Source organism: Meleagris gallopavo, chromosome 25 (assembly GCF_905368555.1).
Source record: "Meleagris gallopavo chromosome 25, MGAL_WU_HG_1.1, whole genome shotgun sequence".
NCBI lineage: Eukaryota > Metazoa > Chordata > Aves > Galliformes > Phasianidae > Meleagris > Meleagris gallopavo.
In genome coordinates, this window is record NC_139428.1 from 4,877,719 (window position 1) to 4,892,016 (window position 14,298).

General features: G+C 61.8%; 1 protein-coding gene across 1 annotated transcript; it reads right to left on the bottom strand.

Annotated features, from left to right (window-relative positions):
- Positions 1–3,197: 3,197 nt before the first annotated feature.
- COL9A2 (collagen type IX alpha 2 chain) lies at positions 3,198–13,594 on the bottom strand. Its single transcript, XM_085208644.1, has 32 exons — positions 13,202–13,594; positions 11,325–11,399; positions 10,734–10,769; positions 10,580–10,642; positions 10,370–10,423; positions 10,257–10,292; positions 10,122–10,145; positions 9,950–10,003; positions 9,632–9,685; positions 9,475–9,522; positions 9,156–9,212; positions 8,876–8,929; positions 8,533–8,586; positions 7,875–7,928; positions 7,730–7,783; positions 7,603–7,656; positions 7,434–7,487; positions 7,259–7,312; positions 7,116–7,169; positions 6,971–7,015; positions 6,807–6,860; positions 6,463–6,516; positions 6,342–6,395; positions 6,140–6,211; positions 5,855–5,890; positions 5,480–5,524; positions 5,298–5,330; positions 5,033–5,179; positions 4,565–4,619; positions 4,273–4,461; positions 4,101–4,178; positions 3,198–3,814 (listed from the first exon to the last, which is right to left on the bottom strand). Exons 1-32 carry the CDS (start codon positions 13,268–13,270, stop codon positions 3,609–3,611), a joined length of 2,070 nt encoding a protein of 689 aa, XP_085064770.1. The 5' UTR covers positions 13,271–13,594; the 3' UTR covers positions 3,198–3,608.
- Between the last annotated feature and the right edge of the window lie 704 nt (positions 13,595–14,298).

Below are 14,298 nucleotides of genomic sequence, written 5' to 3' on the forward strand. Positions count from 1 at the left end.
AAAATGTCCTCCTCCCCTTCCCAGAAGGGCACACAGCATCCCACCCAGCCCCAGGAGCAGATTTCCATCAGCAGGGATGTGGCTGTGGATGTGGGCTGTGCGTGGTGCTGCGTGGAAAAGTTCCTGGAGCTGCAGGACGGCTCTGCAGGAGAAGAAATGAGGAGCGATGGGTTCCCCCAGGATATGGACTGCAGGGATCACAGGATCACAGAAGCACTGAGGTTGGATGGGTGTCTGTTGTTGCAGTGGGAACATCGCTGCATTTCTTGGTGCTCTGAGAGCTGCTGTTGCAGGAAGGAACAGGGAAGCGCTGGCACTGTTTGCAGCCTGAGCTGCAGGAACGTCGTAATTACCTTCATTAAACCCATCTCCACGGGAATGGAAAGATGGGATTAATGAGGAGCAGGGAAAGAGCTGAGTGCAGTTTCAGGGCCCCATACAATCCCGAGCACAGCAGTGCCCAATGCATCTGGGGTCAGTGCCATTGGCAGTGTGGGGTGGCTCAGGGGGGCTCCGACCTTAGAAAGAGCAGCAAAGGGCAGCAGGCAGGCACTCAATGCCCACCATCCCTCCTTCAGAGCCACCCCTCACTGCCCCCAGCAGCACCTCCAGGGATGCTGACCCCACCGCTCCCTGGGCAGCGTGTGCCAATGCATCACCTCTGGGTGGGCACGGGGGGGATGTGGGTTTATTGGGTATGGGGTGGGTGGCTGAGATGATCCCAATGCTTTTTTCCACTGTGATTCCTCCAGCCCAGCCAACACAGCCCCTCACCCGGCAGCGTGTTGCACAGTGCCAGTTCTGGAGAGCACTGAGAAATGCAGAGCTGTAATGAACTCCTGCAAAGAGTCGCTCTGTTCATTTCAGGCCCGGATCTGACAGTGCCCAAGCGTGAGACATCCCAGCAGAGCTGCTGCTCTGTTGGTAGCACACCAATCTGCTTTTAGGGAGCAAGCATGGAGCATCCCAGCCTGAAAGCAACCAGTGGGGCCCACAGCTCCCCAGCAGCATCTGTAGGGCAGCTCTCAACAGCACACAGCTAGGGCTGCTCTGCTATCACTGCACACAGCTGACACCGAGGGCGGGTCCCATTCCTGCTTAAAAGCTACGTGCTCTCTGCAAGGGAGTGGGGTCCTATGGGGGATGGGGATGGGGATGGGGATGGGGATGGGATGGGGATGGGATGGGGATGGGGATGGGGATGGGGATGGGGATGGGGATGGGATGGGGATGGGGATGGGGATGGGGATGGGGATGGGGATGGGGATGGGGATGGGGATGGGGATGGGGATGGGGATGGGGAGGAAGGAAGTAAGTGTGCTGCCTGGCCTCTGCTGCTTGCTCAGCCCCAGTGGAGGGAGCAGGGCTCAGTGCAGTGGCATGGAGCAGCACCAATGTCTCAGTTGAGAGGAGAATGAGGTCGAGAATTAATCCTGCTAATGAGACGTCAGGATTAGTTTGTGTGCCCTTGTCAAGTGGGCAGGGTGACAGTGTGTGAGAAGTGCTCGAAGGGACCCCGAGGCTGAAAGCTTCTGGATTTTTCCTGTAAGGAAGAAGAGCTCCTTTGCCAGCTTCCCAACCCGTCCTGTGCGGTGAGTGCAGCTCAGCTTTTGATCTTTGCTGACCAGAGGCTGTGGGATGAAGCTGGAGCCCTATGCTTGTGTGCTGCTGACCATGAGTTCAATGCAGAGGGCACCCAGCAGAGCAGGGAGAGGCCCTGGGAAGGGCTGTGGGCCCCCAGGCTCCGTCCTTGTGCTCCATCCTTCCCCTCTCTCCCTGCCAGCGTGAAGTAATTAAGTTCATAAGGCATCAGACAATCAGCCAGCAGCCCACAAGACGTTGTGTTTAATCATGTACTAATGGCATGTTCTTGGCAATAATTACAAGATAACAGTGTTTGCAGGCTGTAATCAGAACAATTCTAGTAATTAAATCAGCCTTTTGTCAGCACGTTCCTTCCCCTCCGCCGTGTGATGCTGCAGGACCCCCGCAGAGGAGGGTTCTGTGCTCAGTGACCACACAGCCAACAGAGCCTGGAGGGGTGGGATGTGGGGCTGGGATGGCTGCTGGCCCCAAAGCCAGCGAGGGCTCAGGGCAATGGCTCAGCCTCATCCCCATGGGATGGACGCGTGGCAAGGCCAGGGGAGCCCCGAGCACCCGACCTGCAGACCCTCAGCCCAGAGCTGCCCTTCTCACCAACGGAGCTCAGCCTGGGGTGCTTCCCCCTCCTCCCCCTCGCTGCCCCACTCCCATTTCAGCCCCTCCTGTTCCTGCATCCACCTACAAATCTGTAGTTTGGCCTCTAATGAGGTTTCCCAGCTTTGCTATAGCAGCCAGGGTCCCCACTTGCATTTAAATGAACAGGTTCTTAACGAAGGTAATTCCCTGAGTTGTGTCTTTGGAAGGGTGCTGTTCCTGCAGAGCTGATATCCAAATTTGGGCTGTTTTCTTGGAAAAGGATGTGCTCCCCAGCTGCCCATATGTGTGCTCTGGGCACTGCTTGCCCGGTGGGCTCACCCAGCCCCGCGTCCAAGTACGCAGCACACACGTCCAAGATAACTTCAAGAGGAAGGAGGGGGAAAATCAAACCATGATCCAAGAATAAAAACCAAACACGGGCAGCCAGGGGGCTCCTGAACCACCCCAGAAATGGATCTGCCTGCCTTTGGAGGAAACAGGGAAGGGCACGCAGAGGATCGGGGGTGTGAAGCCCAGGCAGGAGCAGGTGGGGAAGAAAAGAGCAAGAGATCAGGCAGCTGCTTCGTCAGTGCTGTAATTAAAACCTAATCTTAATCTCCCCAGGGCTGGCCTCGCCAGCTCGTGAGGCCACAGAGCTGGGAGCAGCTCCCTGCTGCCTGGGGAGCGCAGCCATGGGTCAGAGCTGATCGGACCGATGTTCCCCATCCCTGTCCCACTGCTTCTGTGCACACCCAGCTGCATGGCAGCACAGCACCTGCAGCAAAGCAATGTCTGCAGGTGCTCTGAGCACAGCGTGCAGCCCTGCAAGGAGCATCTCCCAGCTGCACCACCTCCACCCTGCAGCGATGGGGCACTCATCTCAGCAACAGGAGTCTGACCCCTAAGTAATGGATCACGGATCCAACCCACTGCCGGGTCTGGGTGCCTGACCCACTGTTGGGATTGGTGGGAGAGAGGAGGAACCTCAAAGAACTGGACGCGTGGGTTCTGTTGGGTAACGATCCATCTCAGGTTTATTGTCTGTGTTGGTTTCATTTTTTAAGAGTTGGTGATTTTTGAGGTGTGGTTCATAAAAACAAATCCTATTTTACAAAGATTTACATCTGTGCGAGCGCCCAGCAGCCAACAAAGCGCCGGCACATCTTAAATAGTCCAACCACCAGTTTGTCGTCATTTAAAAATAAAAATAAAAATAAAACAGGAGCAGGAAATCAGCGACAGCCCCTCCGGCCCCAAAAGGACGGAGCACCGCCAGAGGGGTTGGATCAGAGCCGCTTTATTTCTGTGGGACGGGCACGGGGAGGGGATGGAGGTCCCTCTGTCCTACCCCACGCCGCTGTGCCGTGGGTCCCTCCTGTGTGTCGTGGAGGTGCCTTCCCACGGGTTCGCAGTGTTTGCTGGCTGTACGGTCAGTACAGCGGTCCTTTGACAGCGCCTGGCTCCGTCAGCCGTGCCGAGGCGTAGGCAGAAGCCCCCAGGCAGGCGGCTGGATCACAGAAACCCGGCAGCCCTGCAGGGCCGGGGGACCCCGGGCGCCCAGCATCTCCTGGGACGCCGGGTGGGCCCCGCTCCCCATCCTTGCCATCCAGTGCGTGGCCGGGGATGCCGGGGAGACCTGCAAGGGATGGGGGGAGCTGTGAGCATTCGGCCATGGGGATGCTCTGCTCTGACTGCCAGAGGTACTGGGGGGAAGGGGGAAATTTCCAGCTGTGCAAGAGTGGCACCACGGGGTGGGAAGAGAGGTGCAGGGTGAACCTGGTCAGGTTGGCCAGGATAGAGCAGAAGCGTCATCCATTGCGTGGGGAAGGGGAGTGATGGCCATCAAGGGCAGTGCAATGGATGGGAGAGAAGTGCAGTGAATGGGGAAGGGGTGCAATGGCCAGCACCCACTGAGAGTTTACCTGGGATCCCTGGTGGGCCCGGCATCCCCGGGTGCCCACGGCCGGTGTCTCCCCTCTCACCCTTCTCCCCGCGCTTCCCTGCAGGGAATGAAATAGAGAGGGAAGGGTTCGTGAGAGCCTCCAGAGGAGTCTTTGCTTTTTGCCCCAGAGGACAGATGCCCACCCTGCCCACCTTTGGGTCCGATGTTGCCGATCTGCCCGGCGGCACCCAGGAGGCCAGGAACGCCTCGAGCTCCCATGGGTCCGTGGGGACCTTGCTCCCCAGGTGGTCCTGGAGGCCCTGGGGGTCCGGGGGGGCCCATGGCACCGACTCCCCCCAGGGCTGCTCTCTTGGCGCTGACAGCCACTTCCGCCAGCTGCTCTGTAGGGCAAAGAGGGGCCGGTGTGGGACGGGATGGGGCAACATGGCCAGTGGGGTCCCACACGCTGGGTGCTCGTGCAGTGGGTGCTGGTCACCCCCTCACCTTGCATCATCTTCAGCACCACGTCAATGATGTGCTGGTCACCGGCATCCCGTCCCTGAGGGCAACAAGAGGAGGGATCACACCTTCCTCCCCTGCTCTGCACCAGTAGGACTGCTCAGTCCCAGCCCAGAGCGCATCCCTGCACCTGTGCCATTCCCCACCCTTCTTTTCTCTTTATTCCAGGCACAGGTGCTCAGGTCAATTTGCAACCTGCTCACCACAGCAGCCCCATTTTGCAACCCTAACATCAGGCTCGTATGGAAAAATCTCATTCCCCAGCAGGACACAGGGATGCACTTTTGAGCTCAACCTGCTGCTTTACTCAGCAAGAACAAGAGCTGCTCCCTTCCACACCAGTGGGGTCCCACATCCAGCTCAACCCCCCGTTCGGTCAGCTAAGGAGCAAGGTGCAGGTGCATGTGGATCACCCCACGGATGGATGCTGTGTTGGGATGTGTTGGTACTCACTGCAACGCCGCGCTGCCCCGGCATCCCTGGCACACCACGCTCCCCCAGCAGCCCCCGTGGGCCGGGGGGACCTGGGTAGCCCCTCACACCGGGTGAGCCCGCATCCCCCGAGGGCCCAGGGAAGCCGAGCTCACCCTGAATGCCTTGCTGTAGGGAAAGGAGAGAGGTGTCGGGGGGTAAGCTCATGAAGGGGATCCAAGGGAGGGTCCTGCAGAGCAGCAGTGGGGTTTGGGGACACACAGATGGCCAGCGCGCCATCACTCACCTGTCCCTTTGGTCCTGGCTCACCCGATTCACCCTGGGGATGGAGGACATGAGAAAGGTGATGGGGAAGCAGAACAAATGTAGCAGTGCTGCGGGGGGAGGCAGCTGAGCCCCTTCTCGGACGGTGGGGTGCAATGCAGCGGTGCCCAGCCCCAGGAGCACACCCCTACTGCAGGGCCCTACCTTCTCACCCTTCACCCCTGCGAGGCCGTGGACACCAGGGTCTCCCTAAAGGAAAGAGGACAGGAGCAGTGAGATTGCTGCCTGCATCCCGCTGCATTCCAGCTGCTGCTCCTTTATGCAACAACTCGGGGTGCCCATGGGGCTGGCAAGTTGCATCTGTTGTCTCCTGGTCCCCCATCAGGTCCTTGCAGCGGGAGAGGGAGTGCATGGGGACAAAGACATCCTGCAGCTCCAACCCCAGCCTGGGCGCTGCAGGGTACTGTTAAGGCAGTAGGGGGGCAGTGGGTGTCAGCCCCCCCGGGGTGGGTGCTGAACATAGGGGTCAGTCCTTGCCCAGCATGCAGCTCCCCATCCCCAGCATGCAGGGATACTCACAATGCTGCCTTTGGGGCCGGTCTTCCCTGGGGAGCCCTGGAGAAAGGGAAGGAAGGGGTCAGCCAGCCCTATGTGCATCAAAACCTCAGCTCACAACTCCCCACGGACCCCCGCCCTGACCCCCTCTGCACTGCAGAGGACACCTCTGTCCATCCATCTGTCCATCCAAGCCCACCCCCCTACAGCAGCCGCACGGACCTCCAGCTGCATTGCCCACATGTCTGCAGGGATATGCCAGAACCCCAAGGAAGTGGCTGCTCCTCTGCCTCCCGCAGCAGTTCTCACCTTGTCTCCTTTGACTCCTGGCAAGCCTTGGGGTCCTGGGATCCCTGGGGGGCCCTGTTCACCTTTGGGCCCCTGGAAATCAAAGTAGTGAATGGGAAGAGCCCATAGGAACACCCTCTGTCCCCAACGTGGTCCCCAAAGCTCTGAGACAGGGCAGCTCCTGCCCCTTCCTGGGGAACAGAGGGTCTCCCCGCACACTCACCGCTCTGCCCTGCTCACCGGGGGCTCCAACGGGGCCGCGTTCCCCCCGGTCACCCTGGAGAGGAAGCACAGTCAGGGCAGTGCCCGGCACGGCTGCAGCCCCCCCTTTTCCCCCCACTCACCTTCAGCCCAGGGACGCCCTGAGGTCCCTGCTCACCCCGGGGGCCGGGCTCACCCTAGGGGGGAAAACATCCCAAGCAGTGTTAATGGTGCTGGGCAGAGAGCTGCCTCCAGATGGCCGTGTGCCCCCACAACCCTTCATCCTTCCGGGGGATGCTGCAGAGGGGCACACGGCTGGGGTGGCACACAGGGAGGGGTGGATGCTGGCCGCAGAGCACGGGGAGGTTCAAGCGTTGGAGCGGTGATGCTGCAGATTGAGCTGCATCCCGTGGGTGATGGAGGGGTTTGTGGCAGCAAAATGGTGGGGGAGGGAAGGGAGGGGAGGCGAATGGGGTGCTGCACTCACCATCAGCCCCGGGGCTCCAGTGATGCCTTGCTGCCCCCGAGCTCCCACCTCACCCTGTGAATGGAGATGCAGGCACTCAGGGACAGGTCCCCGTGCCCCACAGGGATGTGGTATGGATATGGGGGTTGGAGGGGCCGAGGCTGAGGGCTCAGCCCCACACCCACCTTGTCCCCTGGGCCACCTTTACTTCCCGGCTGGCCCGGCAAGCCCTGCGGGAACAGAGCTGGGTCAGACCCCATGCACGGCGCAGGAGGCAGCCACCTGCCCTGGGGTCACATCTGCAATGGGGCTCCTTGCCCTCATACTCACAGCTTGTCCACGATGTCCCGGGGGCCCCGGGCGGCCAGGCTGTCCTGCAGTGCCCTGCAGGGAAAAAGTACAGGTCAGAAGAACAGAGAGAAGGTCAGAAGAGAGAGGCACAGGAAGGAGAACACTGCACGTCAGCTCCTCACCTTCACACCCGGGATGCCTGGCGTGCCGTCCTTGCCATCAATGCCAGGCAGACCCTGCGGAAGGGGAACAGCAGTCAGGGCTGACACCTCCAAGGGCAGCCAGCAGCTGTGCATGCTGCTCTGAGGGGGGGCAGAGGCTGCTCCCCATGCTGGGCTCGGGGCAGGATGCACTCACATTCTCCCCTTTGGGGCCAATGTCTCCCTGGGGGCCCCTGATGCCGCGGCCGCCCTGCAGCAGGACAGACAAGAGGGCTTTATTCAGTGCTCCCAGCGCATGGGATGGAGCACGGAGTGGGCGGCAGCACCCAGGCAGCTGCCGGGGTAAAGGGCTGTGGGTCACCTACCAGCTCTCCCTTCTCGCCTGGATCCCCTGGAGGTCCCTTAGGGCCTTCCCTGCCCTACAGGAGAGAAACATGGTGCTGAGCAGGGGCACACAGGGACACCTTCCTGGGACAGCCTGGGGACACTCACCGGCCGCCCGGCCTCACCAACGGTCCCCACCATCCCCTTGTAGCCAGTAGGACCCTGCAAAGAGAACAGGGGGTGATTCCTCCTATCCCAGCCCCACCAGAGGGACCCCATTTGGGGGTGCCCCCCGTGTCCCACCAGCGCTTACCGTCTCGCCTTTGGGTCCTGCCATCCCTGGATACCCCCGCTGGCCCTGCGGCCCCTAAGGAAGGAAGCAGAGCCACTGAGTTTGGGGACCGACCTGGCAGTGCCCGGGGGTGGGGGGGTGCCCACAATTAAAGCAAAAGCTGACACTGCAAATCAGCCACTTTTGCCATCGCAAAGCGTCCAGCTCCTGATCCCAGCAGGCCCCTTTCCAGCTGTCGGTTCAATAACAGCAACAGCCCCAGATGGGCACTGCTTCCCCCACGGAGGGGTTCTGCCCCTTCCTGCCCCGTCGGGCTCAGCCCGGTAATTGCTCTGCATCTTCAAAGCGTTCGGTGATCTCACACAGCTTAATCCCCGCAGCCCAGCAGTGAGCCGGGCTCCACGGCCCCATCCGTGACACCGGGGGCTCGGCGGGGGCCGGGGGCTTATCCGGATCGGCGAGTCAGCCTGCCACCACGTGGTGCCACAGCCGAGGTCCCCCCCGGGCTGCGCTTTGTGACCCCCCCACGGTGGCATGGAGAAGGAGATGGAGGGGGATGATGGTTTTGCCCCGGTCCCAGTGAGCAGGGACAGGTCAGCACCGTGCCCCCCCATATTTGTGGCCATGCAAACCCCCAGCATTCAGGGACAAGAGCAGCAAAGAGACATAAATACGTTACTGGAGGGCCTGGGACACCTTGCTCTCCGGAGACACCGACGTCACCCTTGGGGCCCTGGGGAACAGAGAGGTGAACACCAGGGATGGGAATGGGGATGGGATGGAGATGGGAACAGGGATGGTGAAAGGAATAGCAATAGGGATGGGGCCACGGTCCTGGGGGAGCACAGAGCTCCATCCTCCGCAGGAATACCACCCCCACCCTTCTCCTCCTCCCAGCCCTGATCTTCTTTCCCTCCAACTGACCTCTTTCCTGCCTTCCCCCTACTTCTCCCCAGTGCCCCCACTCTCAGCCCCAGCCCCCCAAGCCACCCCGCTGTCCCAGCAGGGCTGACCCCGCTCACCTGTTTGCCCTGCTGGCCAGGCTCCCCCAAGGCACCGGGCCGACCTCTGTGTCCCTAAGGGTGAGAAGGAAGAGGTGAGAACACACAGCACAGCATCGCTGTGCCACGTCCCAGCTGGCAGCACCCCACAGCCAGCCCCACATGTGTGCATCCCCCCGACACTGGCCAGCAATCTGGAGCTGCCTGCAACTCCAGACCGGGGAAGATCCCTTCTCCCATCTCCGGCAGCAATGCAAGGGACAGAACCACAGAATGCTGGGGGGCAGGAGGGCTTCCTCACCTTCAGTCCTTGCAGTCCTTGGGGGCCCTTGGGACCTGGTGGGCAGTTGGTCGGGCACTGGTGGGGAAGAACAAGTGTGGAATGAGTTGGGGAAGGATGCAGGCATGCAGAAAAGCCATGCCCACTGTGTGAAGGATAAGCGCATGTGCACAGCATCCAGGCTGGGCTAGATGGGAACCTACCATCGTGTTTTGGGATCCTGCTCCCCCAACCCCATTTACCAAATCACAGTGGTCACTGCATTTGAGGCCAGTGCAGCACTGGCTCTCCCAGCTGCCCCTAAAGCCTGACAGAGGGGCAAAGGAATGGCCGCTCTCACCAAGAAATCTGCGCTTCCCTCCACTCCTTGGATGTGTCCTGGGGGGCCCTGTAGGGAAGGAGCCCATCAACATCCACGGTGCTGATACATACACAGGGTGTAACTGTGGCTCCTGCACCAGCAGAGAGGTTGGAGCTCCCTCTGGGCAGATACTCACGGGTTTCCCTGGGGGGCCTGGGGGGCCCCGTGGGCCATCGGGTCCAGGGTCGCCCTAGGAGAGAACAACCCCAGGGAGGGGAGATTTAGGAGCTGCCAGAGCTAGAATGAAGAGGGGCAACGAGGCACAGGGTCACACTGGGAATGGAGGCATCCCCCAGCCATGGGATGGGGGGCGGCGCAAAGGGACCCTGCTGCAGTAGCACAGCCCATCCCTGCTGTGAGGGATGCCCACACATGATGGGGTTTCCCTCGTTGATCCCAGGAGCCTCTGAGGGACAGATGCTGGGTCTGGGAGCACTCACTCCTGCCCCCTCACCTTGGGTCCTGGCACTCCAATCTCCCCGGGCAGTCCGACCTGGCCTGGCAGCCCCTTACAGAGAGGTGAGACATTGAGTGAGGGAGAGGGGCTGAGCCCCGAGCCCCCCATTTGGGGGTGCACAGATCCAAGCTGAGGCAGCTTGCCCCATCCCCATAGGCACAGCACTTACAGGTGGTCCTGGCAGCGAGGGGCCCTGCAGCGAGGAGAGAGACAGAGTGAGCCCCCAGGCTGCAGCCCCCCAAACCTCCCAGCATCACTGCTGTGAGCAGGGCGACGCCATGCCACCACCAAGACAGATACTCACTGGGAGCCCTGGCGGCCCCGGCAGTCCGGGCTGACCCTGGGGGACAGAAGGGACAGTCAGAGGTGAAACACTGCAGGGGAAATAGGCAGGGGGGTGGCCGTCCCCACACTCACCTTTACTCCTGCCCCCCCCATGGGCCCTGGCTCCCCTTTGGCTCCTGTAAGACCCTGCAAGAGGAGAGAGCAGGAGGTTGTATGCACTGTGCCCACCTCCTCCAGCCAAAAGTGCTTCTTCAGCCACTGAATTATCACTGCTTCCATCAGGAGGGGCCGAGGGGGGGCTCCTCTTTGTGCCTATGGCTCACCACAGAGGGTTGTACTCACGTCTAAGCCTGGCTTCCCTGGGGGCCCATCCGGACCCGGGGCTCCGGGCTCCCCTTTGGCACCCTTTAAAAGAGAAGAGTTGGGTGGGGAGAATTAAAAGGAGCTCCTCCCAAAGCGGGGGGACATCGGGGAGCACAGAAGGACACATACTCACCGGGGAGCCGGGGGCTCCGGGAGAGCCTTTGTCACCCTGTGGGGAGGGAGGAAGGTTACAAATGGGGACTGTCACCCTGCGGGTGCTCAGGATGAGGAGAAGAGCTTTGGTGCAGCTGTAGAACGGGGTATAAATAGCACCAAAGAAACACTTCGGGCTGGAGAGGAGCCTGGGGCACGGCAGGCAGGCAGGGCACTCAGCTAGATTGCACATCCCTCTGTTCAGGCTCTGTCCCCACTCAGCACAGCCCTTGGCCACGTCAGTGCTCCGCAGGCACCCAGCGGGGGTCCTGCTGCCCCCCGGGATCCATCCCTGCAGCACCGAGCATCCCGCACCACCTGAGCACCGCGCACTGCTGCTCTGTCCCCAGCAAGTCCTCCAGGCCCCTCGTCCCAAGGTGTTCTGGGGGTCCTCGAGCTGCGCCCACCGCTGCCACACGCAAAGCCTGGGATGCCCTGCAGGGGCCGCGCACCCCCCTCCCCGGAGCAGCGCAGGGCAGGAACCACGCGGCGTCGCACCTCTGCCCCACACAATGTCCCCTTTGTGCTGCAGCATCCCCTCCCGGCCGCTTCCCCGCCGCCACGCACTCACATCAATGCCATCCGCTCCCGGCACTCCTGGCGGACCTGGGGGCCCTCGTGGGCCGGGCTCTCCTGGTGGCCCCCGCTATGGGGAGAGAGGGAGGGGATGGGCATCAGGGGGGAGCAGCCGGACCCCAGGAGATGCTCGGGGTCAGGGTACGTTGTGGGGAACGTAGCTCTGGAGCACTGGGACAGAGCGGGCACCCCGAGAGAGCATTCCCGAGTGCCCCCAGCGAAGGTATGAATGGAGAAACAAGGCAATTTGGGACACTGCCCCCCACCAGTGGCACAACCACCCCCAGCCCATTGCTGGTGCCAGGGGGAATCCGGCCCCAATTAGAAGCGGGAGCTCAGCGGGGTGAGGGCAGCACTTGTAGGGCCCCCCCAGCCATTTGGGGTGCAGTGGCATTTCCAGAAGCACGGCTGGATTGCAGTGCCCCATTCCTAGGTGGGCCGTGCTGGCACGCTGCCGGGCTGCATGCAGGACTGCGGTGTCGTGCTGCTGCTCCACACAAAAGCACCATTCAGGAGCTGCTGGGGGAGCCCCCGCTCTGCCTGCCCTCCTCCAGCTCTGAGGTTTTTACAGGAGCCACTTTGCAAAGAAATCTCTGTTATCGGAATGGGGCGTCGCGGGGAAGAGCTGCTGCCCCCGGAGCTGCGCTGTTCCTGGCAGTTGGAGCTGCCTGACGTGGCTTCTTCATTTTTGAATGTGATGTCTGAGGATGGGAGGTTTGGTGGTCGGTTCACTGAACACCTCAGTTCATCCCACAGTGCTGGGAGCGAGCATGTGCCCCCGCACGCCCCACAAATGGCAGCTTTGCGCAGCCCTGCAAAACGTTACCAATAAATTCCATCTGGTTCCAAACGTCCCCTTATTCCAAGGGCTCCCACATCCCCCGTCTCCCAGGGCAGACCCTGTGAGCACCGTGGGGCTCTTCTGGCAGACCTGCCCTCCCTCCCCCCCTCCCCTGCCCATGGGGACACTTTTTCTTCTGTGCCACAGATCTGATGTGGGTCACCGTGGGGCAGTGAGAGCCCTTCTCTGCTCAGCACAGTGCAGCCGAGGGAAACAATCCCAGCGCTTCTCTCCAATTCATGCTTTGGATAAGTTTGCCCCCCAACCCCCTCGGGCAGCCCCCATGGAAGGGCTGAGCCCCCACAGCCCGGCTCTGCAGAGCGTCCCAACAAAGCAAAGCAAATCCTCCTTCACCCAGGTGATGGGAAGCAAAGATTCTGAGGCTGCAGGGAGGGGGAGCGTGGAGAAATCCCCCCTTCTGCCCCAATGGGAAGATGGAGAGGTTGGCTAACAAGTCCCAAAGCCAGAGATGCAATCCCAAAGCTAGAGATGCAATCCCAAAGCTAGAGATGCAATCCCAAAGCTGGAGCCCCAAAGCCAGAGATGCGCTTCCAAAATCTGAGCCCCGAAGTTGGAGCTGTGCTCCCAAAGTTGGAGCTCCGAAATCGCAGCTACGATCCCAAAGTTTACAGCCCCAAAGTTGGAGCTGCAATCTCAAAATGTGAGTGCCAAAGTTGGAGCCCCAAAATTGGAGCTATGGTTCCAAAGTCAGAGCTGTAATCCTGCAGTTGGAGCCCAAGAGTCAAAACTCTGTAGCTCCCAAAGTTGGAGGTGTGAATTCAGAGCTGCAATCCCAATGGTGGAGCCCCAAAGTCAGAGCTGGGACCCCAAAGTCTGAGCCCCACTGCCCAGCCCCATCCCTATCCCCATCCCACGGACCGGAGGAGCTTTGGGTGCAGAGGTGGGAGCGGGGCTGGGGGCCCCAGGGGGACGGGGGGGGGAGGTCGCAAGGAGCAGCCAGCTGGCAGGCTGGAGCTCCCAGGGGCAAATCAGCACCGGGGGGCATCGGGACCCCCACCCGCAGCACTCACGAGCTGGGCCAGGCAGAGGCAGACAGCGTGCAGGAGCAGCAGGCAGAGCGCGGGGCCGCGGTGAGCCATGGCCGGGAGCGGGGCTGTGAGCGACGGACTGCGGAGGGACTGGCAGGAGGAGGAGGAGGAGGAGGAGGAGGAGGAGGAAGGGGCTGATTAATATGGAGCAGCGGGGGACGAGGGCAGGCGCTGGCTGCCACCCCCCCGCAGGTGAGCGTGCTGCTATTTTGGGGCCGGGTGATGGCGGGGGGTGGCACAAAGGGGCTTTGATGGGAGCGAGGGGCTGCGAGATGGGAACAGTGGGGATGCAGGTGGGGGGTGTCGGACCGCTACTGCACTGCGAGGTCCTGCGCTGGGCTCAGCCCCCAGAAGGTCCCAGCATGGAACCGGGAGGGGTGGGAGGCACTGGGAGGCACTGGGAGGCACTAGGAGGGGGGGATTCAGGACCCCGCCGGGTCCCACCCCACGGCCGCCCCCTCAGCCCCGCTGCCCCCCGGAGCTGCGCGGATGATTCATCTCCGCCGCATCTCCTCCTCCTCACGGAGCGCTCCGCAGCGAGAGCCGCCGGAGGCTGATTCACTGCTGGGGGGGTCGGAGCCGGCAGCAGCCCCGGGAGCAGCGGCGTTTGGAGGAGACGGGCGCTGGATCCGTCTCCGTTTGTGCCCCAAACTGGTGTTTCCAAACCCGAACCCTGGTTCCGATGCACCCGCACTGGGACCACCCCCCCCATTCACAAAGCCGAGGGGACATCTCCGCTCGCGGCCGCGGCGCATTGAGGGGAGGAGGGACGGGTTGAAATTGCCTCTGTGGGACACGGGGGGCACTTTGGAAGCACTGAGCAACTCCGGATGACTCCACACTGACACACCGTGTTCACCCCTCCATACGCCCCCCTCCACACATCCCCCGTCTCTTTGCACCCCACACACCCCCAGCCGACCGCTCCCGAGCTCCTCTGCACCCCCACGGACCCCCAGACCTCCTGCACCCCCAGCACCCCATGCGCACCCCCCCGAACCACCCAGCCCCCCCAACAAGCACCCCCTATGCAACCCGCAACCAACCACCCCAGACCCATCACAGCCCCCCCCCACTCC

Excerpts from the sequence above, each read along its gene's own strand:
- COL9A2 (XM_085208644.1), bottom strand. The coding sequence starts at position 13,270 with ATGGCTCACCGCGGCCCCGCGCTCTGCCTGCTGCTCCTGCACGCTGTC. Across the intron at positions 10,146-10,256 it reads CGGGGCCGCCAGGGCTCCCA|GGCCCCTCGCTGCCAGGACC; the intron begins GTGAGTATCTGT and ends TCCTCGCTGCAG. Across the intron at positions 9,213-9,474 it reads AGGGAAGCGCAGATTTCTTG|TGCCCGACCAACTGCCCACC; the intron begins GTGAGAGCGGCC and ends CTTCCCCACCAG.